Source organism: Sparassis crispa (assembly GCF_003851025.1).
Source record: "Sparassis crispa DNA, contig_000014F, whole genome shotgun sequence".
Classification (NCBI taxonomy): domain Eukaryota; kingdom Fungi; phylum Basidiomycota; class Agaricomycetes; order Polyporales; family Sparassidaceae; genus Sparassis; species Sparassis crispa.
In genome coordinates, this window is record NW_020939761.1 from 361,312 (window position 1) to 375,836 (window position 14,525).

At 54.8% G+C, this 14,525-nt stretch overlaps 5 protein-coding genes across 5 annotated transcripts; 3 read left to right on the forward strand and 2 right to left on the reverse strand.

The window, feature by feature from the left end:
• Positions 1-512: 512 nt before the first annotated feature.
• SCP_1501160 (Plasma membrane iron permease) lies at positions 513-2,056 on the reverse strand (the record flags this gene model as incomplete). The annotated part of the gene is made up of 7 exons (XM_027764225.1): positions 513-638; positions 697-931; positions 991-1,096; positions 1,152-1,286; positions 1,345-1,416; positions 1,472-1,588; positions 1,642-2,056. 7 exons carry the CDS (start codon positions 2,054-2,056, stop codon positions 513-515), a joined length of 1,206 nt encoding a protein of 401 aa, XP_027620026.1.
• A 550-nt stretch (positions 2,057-2,606) lies between these two features.
• On the forward strand, positions 2,607-5,484 carry SCP_1501170 (Iron transport multicopper oxidase fio1; the record flags this gene model as incomplete). Its single annotated transcript, XM_027764226.1, has 12 exons — positions 2,607-2,630; positions 2,824-2,963; positions 3,094-3,237; positions 3,321-3,411; positions 3,511-3,685; positions 3,766-3,884; positions 3,945-4,046; positions 4,101-4,260; positions 4,312-4,669; positions 4,737-4,927; positions 4,997-5,234; positions 5,313-5,484. 12 exons carry the CDS (start codon positions 2,607-2,609, stop codon positions 5,482-5,484), a joined length of 1,914 nt encoding a protein of 637 aa, XP_027620027.1.
• Positions 5,485-7,271: 1,787 nt separating this feature from the next.
• SCP_1501180 (hypothetical protein) lies at positions 7,272-7,906 on the reverse strand (the record flags this gene model as incomplete). The annotated part of the gene is made up of 3 exons (XM_027764227.1): positions 7,272-7,661; positions 7,719-7,833; positions 7,884-7,906. The coding sequence occupies 3 exons, from the start codon at positions 7,904-7,906 to the stop codon at positions 7,272-7,274; spliced, it is 528 nt and encodes a 175-aa protein (XP_027620028.1).
• A 162-nt stretch (positions 7,907-8,068) lies between these two features.
• Positions 8,069-9,148, forward strand: SCP_1501190 (predicted protein; the record flags this gene model as incomplete). The annotated part of the gene is made up of 3 exons (XM_027764228.1): positions 8,069-8,325; positions 8,400-8,647; positions 8,721-9,148. 3 exons carry the CDS (start codon positions 8,069-8,071, stop codon positions 9,146-9,148), a joined length of 933 nt encoding a protein of 310 aa, XP_027620029.1.
• A 2,907-nt stretch (positions 9,149-12,055) lies between these two features.
• Positions 12,056-14,199, forward strand: SCP_1501200 (carboxylesterase; the record flags this gene model as incomplete). Its single annotated transcript, XM_027764229.1, has 5 exons — positions 12,056-12,267; positions 12,322-12,501; positions 12,558-12,659; positions 12,715-12,803; positions 12,863-14,199. 5 exons carry the CDS (start codon positions 12,056-12,058, stop codon positions 14,197-14,199), a joined length of 1,920 nt encoding a protein of 639 aa, XP_027620030.1.
• Between the last annotated feature and the right edge of the window lie 326 nt (positions 14,200-14,525).

Here is a 14,525-nt window from a genome sequence, read left to right on the forward strand (position 1 = left end):
CTGAAGGCGCCCACTTCTCGGAGATTGTTGGGTCCGGTGGCGTCGATGGCAGCGTCAAGGTCTCTTTGGGGCGAGCCCATCGTGAAGGTGCTGGCGAACCGTCCTCGCCCACTAACGTGCGCCAGGCGGAGCTGTGGTTCCTGGAATTCAGTCGCTTAGGCCCATTCAATGGTCACAGGTTTTCGCTGCACAGACCAAGGAAATTCGCGTGGAAGGCCAGACGTCGTCCCGCATGCTCGTTTGACCATCTGGAAGAACTTCGCGTCCCCGCGTCCATACGCATCCACAGGCGTTTCGATCCTCCCCCCTAATCGTTCGCACCACTGCACATCCACCCAGAGGTACGGAGCGTTGTTACAACATACTATTTTGCGTTATCGTGCGTGAGGTATATGATACATGCCCAGGTATCCGACGAGCGGTCATGAATACAAAAACATTAGATTTTTTTCTCTCTCCTACGGCAGACGGCGCGCGTGCCGGGGAGCGAGAAACGGGGAGCAGACTTCCCTCTACGAGATCCCCTGCGATTGCACCGCCTGCGCGAGGGCCGTGCGCTCCGCCTGCTCTCTCTGCTCCGTTCGCTCCCTCCGCCGGACCGCCGCAGCAGATTCGCGGCCAAATATTTTTGTGCGCCCCTGCATATCCAAAAGCAAATCAGCAAATCGGCCAAAATGCAAACCACAAGATAGGCACCTCCTTGTACTTCATGCGCACCAGAGCGGTGATGACGGCGAGCCAATAGAAGACATACGCAAGGATGGTGCCGATGGATGCGCTGTTCGTCCAGCCGAGGATCGCGTTGAAGATCATCCAGCCGCCGCCGTTGAGGTTGTTCTCCGGGTTGCAGCAGTTGAGGTGCCACACGCTCCCGCGCACATCGAAGCTGCCCGGGCCGTCGCCTCCAGTGTCGTCGACCTCTGCACCGACGCTGCGACAGATGGCACCGTTAATTATTGTGCGGGACCGCATGGAGCGGGCAGAACTCACAGGAGGGTGAATGCGTGGGCCTGAAGTTGGAAGACTGACTGACTGAAGAGGCCTGCACCTATGAGGAGGACGAGGTTCGTCATCACCACCATGAAGATCGTCAGGGCTGCGACACGAGGGGTCAAATCGCGTGCAGATGGAGATGTACTGGTGAAGCTCACTCGTTCGGCTGGCAAATGCGTACACTAGATATCCGACGCCCAAACCGCTGATCAGTCCGACAACCACAGCGATGGGAATTGACACGGCGGACTGGCCAAGAGAAACACCGCCGACGAAGACAACGGCTTCCATGGCTGTGGACACGTGGGCACCTCAGGACAGAGGGAAATCGGCGCAATGAAGGATACTAACCCTCTCGGAGTACAGTGATCATGGGCATGAAGAAGAGCATCCATTTTCCTGCCCTTTCCCCCCTGCCGATGTCTACGCATAAAGAAGTCAGCTCTGAAATCTGCGGTGGCGAAATGCAGACACCCACGCTTCCCGGAGAACGCGCGCTGCAGCTTGACGCGCCATTTCAGCTTGGCACGGTCCATCTTCAGAATGGCGATACCCATAACGAAAATGAGGATGGACGCAATTAGTTGGAAGATACCTGGAAGTGAAGCGTCAATACCAGTGAGCAATAGTAATTTCGCGGAGACTTGCCCTCCCACAGATTCTCAGACTTTGCCCAGAGGTTGCTCGCCTGCGTGAACCAGACGGCAATGAAGGCGGCGCCAATGGCAAGAGCGATGAACAATCCGACGAACGAGCCGAAGAAAATCTGGATGCGCATCTTCCGGATAAGACGCTTGGTGCTTAGTTGGCTGTCCTGGTCGCTCTCTGCAGTCACGGGCTCGACGACCTCGGGGGTCTGGCCGAGCTCGGCAGCAGACTTCTCCTTCTGCTCTTCGTTGAGCGAGTCCGAGGTACCTGTGGCTTCGGATATATTCTCTTGTGTCTCCTCTCCGTGGACGATCTGTTCGACGAGGCCAAGGAGGACGGAGATGATGATGGCTGCCTCGACAGTCTCACGGAAGACAATGAAGTAGATCGGGACAGAGAAAAGATTCCTTGCCATTGCGACTACAGAGAAGACGTGGGACTCGTCTGAGAGGAGACAGCCGCTAGGTCGGACGGCTAGAGGATGGGGAGAAGGACGGTCGGGTGTTTATAGACGGGGAAAAATTATCAGATAGCACGACACGCGATCAGGCCACGTCTTCATCTTATCAGATAACTCAGCACCATCAAGCACGTGCTGCTCGCTTCCGCGACCAAGCCGAGCCAAGGATTCGAGACCACCTTTTGCGGGAAAGTGCAGAATCCCCAAGCATCTTGTTCCAGCCTTCCAGATGGGCCAACCAGGCGCTTCGTGACTTACGTGACACTGCAGTCATTGCTCGGTCTCTTCCCATCGCCTTCACTTTGCCGTTGCTTCTTTGCTCCTCCAGCTTGTGTGCAGGAACCCGGAAGAGCCAAGACGAGCCGTGCTGCGGAGCATCGGCCGAAGAGGGGTCGTATGATTATCAGATAACTTTAGCCCGGCGCCAAGTACGCAATCTCAGATTTTCGATCATAATGAGGTGAGTCCTTATCAGATAAATTTTTTGATCTTCCAAGCAGCGAGCATGTTCAGGCGGTGGCCACTCGAAGTCAGTTCCATCGTCTCATCCCTTCTAGCCCTGACTTACCGCGCACCCCCGAATTCCGAATCCCTCCACCCATTTATCTAATCTCTCTTCCACCCTCCACCCCCCGCTGATCTGCTCTGCTCCGCCATCCTCGCCCATCTCTCCCGACCCACCCCTTCCCTTTCCGGGAACGCTCGCCTCTGTCACGATGCAGCGCGTCCTTCCTCTTCTCTTCGTGGTCGCGCCCGTCTTCGCGGGAGTACAAGAACAATGGTGGAACATCACTTACGTTCACGACGTCAATCCCGACGGCCTGTACCCTCGTCAAGTTATCGGTGTCAATGGCACTTGGCCGTAAGTCTCTGACATCCTACGACTCGTCTATATGTATTTCCTTTGATCTATGTACTTTGCGCAATTACTACCGTCGTTATTTTCCGTTATTTGTCTTTGACGCTCTGATATTTTCCTTCTGCCCTTGTAGACTGCCCGCCGTGAACGTTAACTCTTCGGATTCATTCATCCTGCACGTAACAAACTCCCTAGACCAGCCCACGACTGTTCATCACCACGGCATGTTTTTCAATGGCACCCCTTGGTTTGACGGCACCACCGGTGTCACTCAGTGGTAAGTCATAGTCCCGCCCTGCGATCGTGTTCTGCCCTTCTATCCTATCCTATAATGTGCGCTTAATATGCTGCCTACTACAGTGGTATCCCCCCCGGCGCGCAATTTGACTACATCGTCCCCATCAACGAGTCCGGCCAAATAGGCACGTACTGGTCGCACTCGCACTTCGGGGTCAGTATTCTACGCTACTACATTTCTATACGGCCCTTAAGAAGCTACTGCCTTCTTCGATCTTTGCTGAGAATCTAACGCTGATCTGTCCGATAACAGGGACAATACATAGACGGTCTGCGCACCTCCGTGGTCATCCACCCCGAGACCGAAAAATACACGTACGACGCAGAGTACACTGTCGTCCTCAGCGAGTGGTACCACGAGCAGTCGAGTGTCCTCCTAAAGAAGTTCATAAGCATCGCCAACCCGGGCGGTGCCGAACCTATTCCCAGTGCGTCCGTCCGCTATTCCATCATATCTCGCTGTATGAATAGCGTGCTAAGTTTGCTTTGCGCAACCTTATCCCTGCAGATTCTGCTATCATGTACTTCGGGCAATATGACAAGTGGCTTGGGCCGATCTCGGGAACTAATCCGGACCCTGTTACTGCTGCCGTGGGTTTCAACGAGAACGCCACGCTGCCATTCGAGGTGACGACATTCGAGCGTTCATTTAGGCTCATACCTAATCGTTGAAGATCTGCGTTCTAGCCAGGAAAGACTTACCGTCTGCGGCTCATCAATGTAGGAGGATTCGCAGCACAGTACTTCTGGATAGACGGACACGAGATGCGCATCATCGAAGTTGACGGTGTATGCGAAGCGACGTCTTATCTTCCCTCTGATTGCTGATAATAAAAACTGTAGACGGACGTGGAAGAATATCCCGCAGATATGCTGGAAATCACCGTCGCGCAGAGATACTCCATTCTCGTGACGGCGCGCAACGATACGTCTTCCAACTGGGCAGTCCACGCCAGAATGGATACAGTTATGTTCGACAAGGTCCCCCCAGGGCTCAACCCTAGTACGTTCTACCACCCAACCGTCTCCGATGCAGACGCTGACGGAAATGCAGATGTCACCTCGTCCATTACCTACAACTCCTCCGCGCCGATCACTAACCTCAGCCCTGTCTACAACCTGACTAACATCGAGGACACAAACCTGGTGCCGCTTAATGTGATTGGGATGCAGCCTGCAGATTACACGATCGCTGTCGAGTTCGTGTTCGACACGATGGACGACGGCACGAACCATGCGATGTTCAACGGGACGACGTATAACCCGCCGCTCGTGCCTGCGGTCTTCTCGGAGCTATCGTTGGGAGAGAACGCGACCGTCGCAGAAGCGTACGGCCCGCTCACTTTCGTCCTCGACCACCTGAGCGTCGTCGATATCGTCCTAATGAACGGCGACACCGGGAAGCACCCCTTGTTCGTCTCCGCCTCCTCCATGTCTGCAATGCATTCATAATAATTTTTTGTTTGCGGTATATATCAGCCATATGCATGGGCATCAGTTCCAGATCGTAAACCGCGCGACGAACTATCTCTCGGACGACCCAGAGCTGAACCCGCCCATCAACGAGTCGCAGCTGAACCCCGTCCGGCGCGACACCGTGCAAGTCATGGGCGGGAGCTCGGTCACGCTCCGCTTCATCGCCGATAACCCTGGCGTCTGGTTCTTCCACTGTGAGTTGTCATCTTTCTTACACCCTCCCGCTGTTGTGCATATGCACTGACCGTGCATGCGCACCACAGGTCACATCGAGTGGCATCTGGAAGTCGGGCTCGCGCTGCAGCTCGTCGAGGCACCACTCATCGCGCAGGAGCGGGGTCAGGTCCCACAGTTCATGAACGACCAGTGCCAGGCGCTCGGGATGCCGTACTCCGGGAACGCCGCTGGGCACACGTCTGCGACCGACCTCAGCGGGCTGCCGCTAGGGCCCTACCCTCAGAACAATGGCTGGCACTCGCGTGGCATCGGGGCGATGGCTGGGTGCGTCTCCTATGCTCGCTACCCTGCGCGGAGTGGTCTGCGTACGCGGAATGCTGATTGTTCATTTCGGTGTTGCAGATGCGTGCTGACCGCCGTGATCGGTATGGCCACGGTTGTGTGGTATGCACTCGGTGGGAACATCTCCGATGAGGAGCTCGAGTACGAGGTGCGGCTGCACCAGGAGGAAAAGGAGAAGCGCGGCCGCTTCTTCGGCTTGATCAAGCGGCGGCAGGCTGGAGGGTCGGACTAAAGTCGCACCTGCTATGATCATGGATCTGCAGCGGCTGAAGGTTTCCGTGAATGACATCAATCAGAACTTTTAATGTAACAACATGCAAATGAAAATTATGACACGCGTCTGCAATGTTTTCTAGTAAGCTCGACAGTATGGTTTCGGGGAGTATCACTCTCTGTCCTGAGTGAATGGGATGTCTGAAGGTTTGACTGAATTGCGCGATGGTTTGGGTGCGGTACGTGTGGCGGTGATTCGTGCATCTCACGAATTTGAAATTCCAGGAGGGTGAGTGCAGCGTCTGAGCTCAGGTGTAAAACTACGGTTATCCCTTAGGCATAAAGTTGATCTAGTTAACCGCCCATATCCTAGGGATTCATGAAGTACAGACCGCACGGTCGCATCCTTCGCTGGAACCACAGCGCGATAGTTTTCTCTGGGATGAAGTGAATAACAGCTGCAAGCGAAGACGAGGACGGGACAAGGAATGAGCAAGTCAAGCACCGGTCCGCGTTCGGATCTTTCGCGACGTATCTCAGGTGGGATACACTCACTGCCAGGAAGGACGTGCGCACTAGCGTGATACCGACAGATCTCGGAGCATCTTCACGGATGTGGAGCACGTAAGTGAAGAACGTCCACTGGTGTGGAAGTGGGACTGGAAATGTATATAATATCCGGTGACATGGAATCAGGTCACTAGAGGATAAGTTTTCTAGGTGACAAGAAACCTGGCGAATCCATAGTTTTCTTACCCAATCTCGCACGGAAGATCACATCGAGAGAAGGACTGGACACCCACCTCCAGATCCGCCCTTCGCACCTTCTGGATTGACGCTCTTATTCCTACTAACCCTTTCACAGCAACCGCCGGAAGACCAGATGCACAAGTATTCACGAAGGCTAACTCGAAATCCATCAGCCAAATTGATACAAAAGGAATCATGCATATCACACCTCTCCCAGCAATACCTTGGCACCTACGTTGACACCCTTGTCGCAACCATCACTGTTATCCCTCATCCAAATTACTGATGCCACTGGCAGTTGACGCAATTTCGTACATTGTGCCCGGGACCCCATGGCTAGCGACCTCCAAGCTCTTCATGCGCTTCGTGAGATTGCCAGGCCCCCTAACGTGTGCAACACACACGAGTATCAGTATTCAAGTGATCCCATGAAGTTGGCATGGGTCTAGGGACGCATGACGCTTTGAGGACACCGCCGGCAAGTAATAGCCATAGCAAGACAACTTCCAGCAGCAAACAGGACACAGGACAACCTAGATACAAGCACGTCCCCTCCCGGTCGCGAAGGGCAATATCGACTGCAGATTCTCTTGCTGGACGAAAATTCCACACCCAGTCAATGCGGGATCGGGAAGCCTCTGGAGGAAACGAAGCACAAAGCACCGTGATGAGAGTCATCCCAGTACTCGGGGTGAACGAAGATCTCGATCGATAGCCTCCGGAGGATGAAGGAGACTGGACAGGACGCCGTCGCGGACAGAAGCACTCGTGTTCAGGTACATGGAGGGCAGTGCGGGGCCCGATCTTGCGTATGCCAAGCAAAGTGTAGCGTATTACTATGAGAATGCCGTTAAGATGTTCACGCGGGGGTTAGTCCGAAAGTTCACACACGACAATCATGATGTAGTGATTATACGGCGCAGGACCGTCTACCTATAATACACACTATACTTCCGAGTGCAATATCAATCAATGTCATTATCTAAGAAACCCAAGTGGAGGGTCCGGACTCACGAATGGAATGCATGAAATACTGGCTCCGTCGCCCCTCGCCCGTCACCCGTTCACCCACCCTGCCGGTATGTCTCTGACCAGCCCGATCCGCGCTGCAAGCTGTCGAGCGTGCATCGCCTGCAGCCGCTTCGAGCGCGCGAAGAGCACGACTAGAGCGAGGACGGCGATGACGAAGTTGCATGCGAGGAACTCGTAGAAGTCCGCGCGCTCCTTCTCAACGATGCGCCCGCACGACTCCCATGCGGGAATTTCTCCTTGGAGCGGGTGGGTTTCGGCATTTGGGTGCGGAGGGGGTCGGGGTTCACCTGGAGGACCGTGGTGAGGAGGAAAAGGAGAGGCTGGGTCTGGTCGAGAGGTGGAGTTAGAAGGGTATGCGGGGACACAGTGCATCAGGCGTCGGTTGCCGAACGGTTGGCAGAAGGGCTCGTTGAGCTTATCGAATCACCATGTGAGGATATCAGAGAGCAGAAACAAGCTGGTCAAACATACAGCATCCTCTGGACATGGCTCGCATGTCCCGAATGGCCGACATATCAGCTCTGTCTCGTTGTTAGAGGAGACTTGTCCCGAGACTGCCTGCATGAACAATAGCAGAAGAATCATCCTGGGGCGTGTTAGATTTCAAACATACAAAAATTATCGGGATACACATACCATCCTATCCACTTAAATTGCATGCCACATAACAGCAGGAGGGAGCTACACTGGTCACTGTACTGGCACTGTGACGGACAATTCGGTCACAGGTCAGGACATTGTGACAAACGTGACAACTATCCGAGGTCGACTTCCGAGGCGTCAGACGACCTCACAACTACCTCGCATACATTCCACACAACATGTCTCGCCGAACAGCAGTTGTTGAGGAGATATTCGACGATGACACCGACCTACCTCTCCCAACCCGTCCCCTACCCAACACAGGCACGCAGGGTGCAATCCTCGAAGAGCTGTCCGACGACGAAGACGACGTCCCGACGCTCGTCGAGCCCACCGCAGGTCCCGCGTCCCCCTCGCAGCCGCAGTTCACGCAACCCACTCCAGACCGCGAGGAGCAAGGCCAGAAGACGGTGACAGACATCACGCCGTACAAAAAGTGTGTAGCCCTGTGACATCTCCGGCGTACCCGCGCATGACGCTTCGGTCGTTATCTGTGGACCTACCCTGCAGGTGGACGTGCATATACCCCATCTACATAGACGCCAAGCGCCCGTCGGGGCGCGGCGAGCGGCGCATAGCGCGCTCCAAGAGTGTGTGGTGGCCGCTCAGCAAAGATATCGCGGATGCGACGAATAGGCTCGGGCTCGGCACGCTGCACGAAGTGCACAAGTCGCACCCGCGGGACTGGGAGAACCCCGGGCGGGTGCGTGTGCAGTGGAAGAAGGACGGGCGGCTGGTCAACTCCTCGATCAAAACCAGTACGTGTCCGTCATCCCACTCCTCTGTCCCTGGCGGCGGCGGGAGATGATATGCCGATACGGTATTTCACAGAAAAGCAGCTTTTGGAGATGATTTCCTTACAGATACAAATGCTCAAGCCCGATAATGTCCCAAAGCCTCCATACCATACCGCCGCGAGCCCGTCTGAGCCCGAGCAGCCTGCAGCAGCGCAGAAAGCTGCTCCTGTGACTATAACGAAGGGCAAGCAAGCTGCGTCAAAGGCAAAGTCCACGGCGACCACTCCCCCAGCCTCAGCTGCTCCTGCGGTTCCTCCGTCAGCCCGCGGTCGACCAAAACCGCCAAGCCCGCCAATGCCGTATCCCCCTATCACGAGCAGGATATCCGCCTATTCTCCAGCATTACCGTCGGGCGTGCTGATAGAGACGATTAAAGCTGGGATGAACGCGCAGGAAGCGGCGCCAGCGGTGGGAGGCGGTGGTGGCAAGGGTAAAAGGAAGGTTGTGCGGGTGAGAGGATGAAGTGCTACGTTATAGTCGGCAGAGGTGTAGATTGTTGTCGGCGTAGTACGCTGCACATGTATTTTCTGGCATTTTGAGTAGTCCCACTCCGCAGGCCTGAGTAGGGTTGGCTGGCAACCACTGTACATAGACGCCCATAATGCCCGATCGCGAAGATGTGATCAATCACATCTTCACCTCAACGCTCATCGCTGCGACTTGCTCTTTGGTTTGCTCTGGAAAACATAAGCAGTATTCTGCTAATACGGAACGCATACTCTTCATTGTCGAAATATTGACGATGAGACGACACAAAAAGTGATTCGTTCGAGAGCGATCGCGAGTGGCCACGAGACGGTGTCGGCCGTCGGTCGTCGTCTCCATCTGCATAGATCGTTATGGTTTTAGGGCTCTAAGTTTACATGTAAGTCGAAGTTCCTCCCGTATTCCACTTTTTATGTGCTCTGGGACTGTCAGATAGTCTCCGATAGCGCCGAGAAGTATCGCTGCGCAACGTAGCCATAACACGTCGACCCACAACGACAATTTGTTCTTCATGCAGCAGCGGCAATCGTAGTTCCGCCTCTGGTTGTGCTGTGCGTCTTAGATATGCGGTAACGTTCTGCCCGCGTGGTCTGCTCCAGAGACGCGACGTGCACTTGGGGCGCACCTCTTGCTATCTGAGGCAGCACATCACGAGGCGCAGTCGTTTTTTTCGTTCTGTCCTAGACTTACTAGTCGACCCGACGCCGACATGGTTCGCTTTATATTTGTTCATCTGCGATGCTTGTCTGATATCGCGGTCTGCCGCGTATGCCTTTTTGCTGAGCTTGAGTGTATCGCCCAACTATGTGGGGTTCTATCGTAACTGTTTTCTGACTATCGAGACAGATCTGATGCCTGGCAGCCCTGAAATTTGAACACTGCGGAACTCAGTGCTGATGCGGTGCGTGGTGCATCCTTTCAATTACACTGCGGCTATTTGCTTGATACACCACTGGGTGTTACTGTAACCGCACAGGCGCCATCTGCCCTACCGCGCGTAATCGATGGCCAGATGCATTTTTAGAGTCGCCATTCCCTTACGAATCTGCTCTGTCGGGTATGCACGGGGAATCTTCAGGGCCTCATCGACGTCAGGCTCTACTCGTGGCTCCTCGTCGTGCAAATCTGCACTATCATCTGTGCTAACCTACTCGTCTGCGCGCTAAAAGATGCGCACTCAATGTTGCGGTGACGCTTAGGCTCATGGAGGGGTCAGCCGGTTACTTGTTTACCTTTTGCCCGCTGGTCTGGTGTCCTGTGGTCTTTTTCTTGCCAAACATTCCCCTCGCGTATCACTGTTCTCACGCTTCAGTGGGCAGCTCAATAGTGACGTGTCTTGCCAGTTCAATTTCCGGTCTTCCAAGGCGCTTCGTCGAGGCCTTGATTGGCTGAGAAGCCGCACTTAAACAATCGCTCATTTCCCCGTGTCCCGATTGTCCTGTAAGCACAGCGTCTTCGCCACCGTATCCCAGAAGTTGTCGCCTGGTACATGCGCCTGGTCTCGTGTGGTGCTGTGATGCCTCCTGGTTATTGTGGTTTCGATACGCCATATCTTTCAGGCTGGCGGTTCGGGACGTGATTCTCTAGGGCGGTCGAGTTACTGATGTGAATGCTGCGTAACAGAATTCGCCTTCACCACTTCCACCAACAGAGCGATACACGACGTTGACCTTTCAAGGTTCCCGTGTTTGTGCATAACAATGCACTTGAGACCCTCCCGGATTTGTGTCACTGCGGGTGGTGCTTCTCGCAGAGTCGCATGGCCTTCGGAAGCAGAAACTGTCATGATACATCACTCTGGCAAGTAAATTTTCTCTGTGTGGTTCCACTCGCTTTTAATTTCACTAAGCGCAGGTATAACATGAGGGGAAGTCCTTTTTTGGTTTTGGCAATCATCGACGCAGCCAGGTCAGGTGGTCTGGAAATTTTCTGGTCTGCCAGCAGATAAAAGACGTAGGTTCGGTTCATGGCGTACTGATTAAATGTGCCGCATTACAGGATCGATGCGTGCGTGGGTATGAGATGCACATTTGGGATGGGAAACTTCTCGATGCTGATGTATCAGAACTGTACCGTCCGAAATGCACTCGCCTTGTTCTGTGATGAACCTACGTTGAGGGTGCAATGCGCATCACGGTGCATAAGGTAACTATCCATGCGTGGCACATTGTCGCTCGTTCCCTTCTGTGGTGAGCGTGGTTCACGAATTGTTCCGAGTGTCTGCTCGGTTCAGTAGTGATCATGATCAATGCCCAGACCAGACAGATATTCTTACGTCCCAATCTGCGAGGCTGCGCAACTTCATTGGACGTGGGACTGGTGACCTCGCCGGCTCCGCTAAAACGAAACGGCGCAACTATCTGTACGTGGCATTTACCTCGCAGCTTCCGCGTCTAAACCTTCTATCTTTTGCGCATCGTTCGATGCGTAAGTACATGCAGGACGTCGCAGATCCCTTTGCTCCACGGACGGTGGTCGGGAGAACTCGGTCTATGCTACATGGTGTTCGTCACAATTGATGTCAAAGGGGAAGCCCAGGCAGGTCCCGTGGTCGACTCAATGCGAAGCAAAGGAGTTCCAGTAAGTTCGAAGCATATTGTTGATAGTTGTTACACACTCTCGGCGATTCCCGGGAGTGCACCCAGACTGCGTTCCACACCGAGCAGGTTTCCTCTTCGGGCACAGCACTCCAATTTCTTGAGCTCAGGACGATCGATATCGGTCTGCGGCCTGTGCCCTGCGCATCGTACAAATGAAGGCGCGACCCTATGGTCCCCCGCTCCACCCGTTCTCCTCCCGCGCGCCCCCCGTGTATCATATCACTCCTGCATTTGCAGGCTTCCCACCTATTACCCCTCGCGCTTGTTGCGTCTGATTCATAGCATGATTGCCAAGGTTCTCAACTCGGTGGAGGAGCCCGTCGTCCTCCATGAGGAGCTCCAAACCACGTTCAGCGGCGTTGTGCATTCTATCTCTACCCCTGATGCAGCGGTGCACCAGTACCGTGGCATTAAATATGCATCTATACCAGCTCGCTTTCGCCAGTCGAGACTGTTCACCACATACCCACCCCAGACAGATGCGACTCGTTTTGGGTTCGTATCCACGAACTGTCTGGCGGATTGATTGTTGACCTTATGCGTTGGCAGCCCCATATGCCCTCAGCCAAGATATAAAACGGTCGAGGAGGAGCTGTTTGGGATAGCCGATGACTCCATCCCTCAGCAACACCTCAAGCAGAGCGAGGCCGACTGCCTCAACCTCAACATTACCTGCCCAGCTGACGCCACGCCGGACTCCCATCTCCCCGTCATGTTATGGACCCATGGGTAACATTGTCGTTTACTCCTCGATTATGTCTCGTGAATTCACCTCGGAGAAATAGGGGCGGATGCCGCGGTTCAGGCTCTAGCTGGATCTTCGACGGCGGTTCGCTCGTGCAGAAGAGCATCCAGATTGGCAAGCCTGTCATCGTCGTGACCTTCAAGTACGTGTTCTACAACCGCGCCAAATATTCCTGAGTACTGACACCCCTAATTTAGTTATCGACTTGGTCTACTCGGCTGTGCTGCCAGCCTCGCGTTGCGCGAGGATAACAGAGTCGCAGGGGATGACGGTGTCGGTAATTACGGTGAGCTTTGGTTGGTAATATTGTTGCTGTTTACACTGATATTCTCCCCTCGACGACAGGTCTTCGCGACCAGCGGAGAGCCCATCAATGGGTATACTGTTTCATCTCCGAATTTGGCGGTAACCCCCTGAACATCACCCTTTTCGGTGAGTCTTCAGGCGCCGCCGACATCCTCTGCCATCTTCATTCGGCGGCGAATGATACGCACCCGCTATTCCGACGCGCGATCATCCAGAGCGCACAGACTGACTTCGAGGTGCCGAATCTGCACGCAGCGGGCTCGCAGCTGTCGAAAATCATGTCTGCGCTCCGTGTGCATACGCTAGAAGAATTGCGGGCCGTCGACCCGGAGAAGCTCGTCTCCCTCAGTACCACGATGCGTGCGGTGGACGACGGCACGTTCTTCCGCCAGGGCTTCGCAGGCTTCCTCGTGCCGTTGGAGAGCGACGAATACCATCATCTATCTGAAGAGCAGTTAGCCAGACATTCTCCGGAACTCATCCCGCATTCGAACCCGCTGAAAACTGCCCACCGCCTTCTTCATCAATTCTCTCAACCATATAAGGATTCCCGTTCTCGCTCTCACTCGCACCACAGACACCCGCTCCAGCCTATTATGATTGGCGATTGCGGTGACGAGTCGCTATTGTGGTCACTCACTGCCTCACTATGGACTGCGTCTGGCGTTGTGCGACGCGTTCGCGCAGTGTGTCAGTCGCTCACCAAGGCGAATGCCTTACTCCGCGCCTACGATATCAACGCGTACACGCCCGTTGACGAGCTACCCCAGCGGGTGCTCGAGCTCATCAACGACTCCCGTTTTGCATGGCCCACCGAGTGCATTGCTGCCAGCCACAAGCGCGAGCGCGGCGGGCGCGGCGTTTGGCGTTACGTGTTTGACCAGGAAGGACCTGCACGGGGCGTCCCACATCACGCTGTCGACCTCATCTACCTCTTCGACAACGTTCCCCTTCCGTCCGTCGTTCCCACCGTGTCTGGCGATGGGTGCCCAACGGATTCTGGGCCTGAGTGTTTCTTCTCGTCCGACTCCGAGGCGGAAGACAGCGGTTCGGACTACGCGTACGGCGACTCCAGCGAAAGCGGATCGATCGAAGAGTGGGCAATGCCCGTCGTCGACGACTGGACGTACTCGCGCGTGCGCGATGCAGTGCAGGAGCGCTGGATTGCGTTCGCATACGGGGAGGCGCCGTGGCAGGAGGAGAAAGTTTACGTCTTCGGCCCCGAGGGCGAGATCGGCGAGCGCTCGCGAAGCATCTTCGATGGTCGTCGCAGGACGCAGCTGTGGAGGGACGCCCTAGAGCCCCTTGGTATGCACCTGGTGCAGAAGCTGGGGACAGAACTCAGCAACGGCCCTCCGTGTCCGGCCAGGATCTGACCTGCCAAGATCTAACTCTGGCGCCCCATCAACTCAACCCATCAACTCCCAAAATGTGCTATACTCGTCGTCATATTTTCGGTTTGTCGGTCGCTGGTCTTGTATTCTAGGCAGCACAGGGCATCTCACATTCGTCTCACCGTCCATTCATCATCAATCATCTCATTGCGCATATGTATTCGGTTTATGTGTTACCTCCCCATTGTCATTTGGTAGCCCTGTGCTATAATGTATACCTTCGTCGCATAGGATCAATGCATCGTGTTGTTGTAAATTCGCCAGCAGATGAGGACGGCTGAGACAAACCGACTGGCGTTAACCGATCT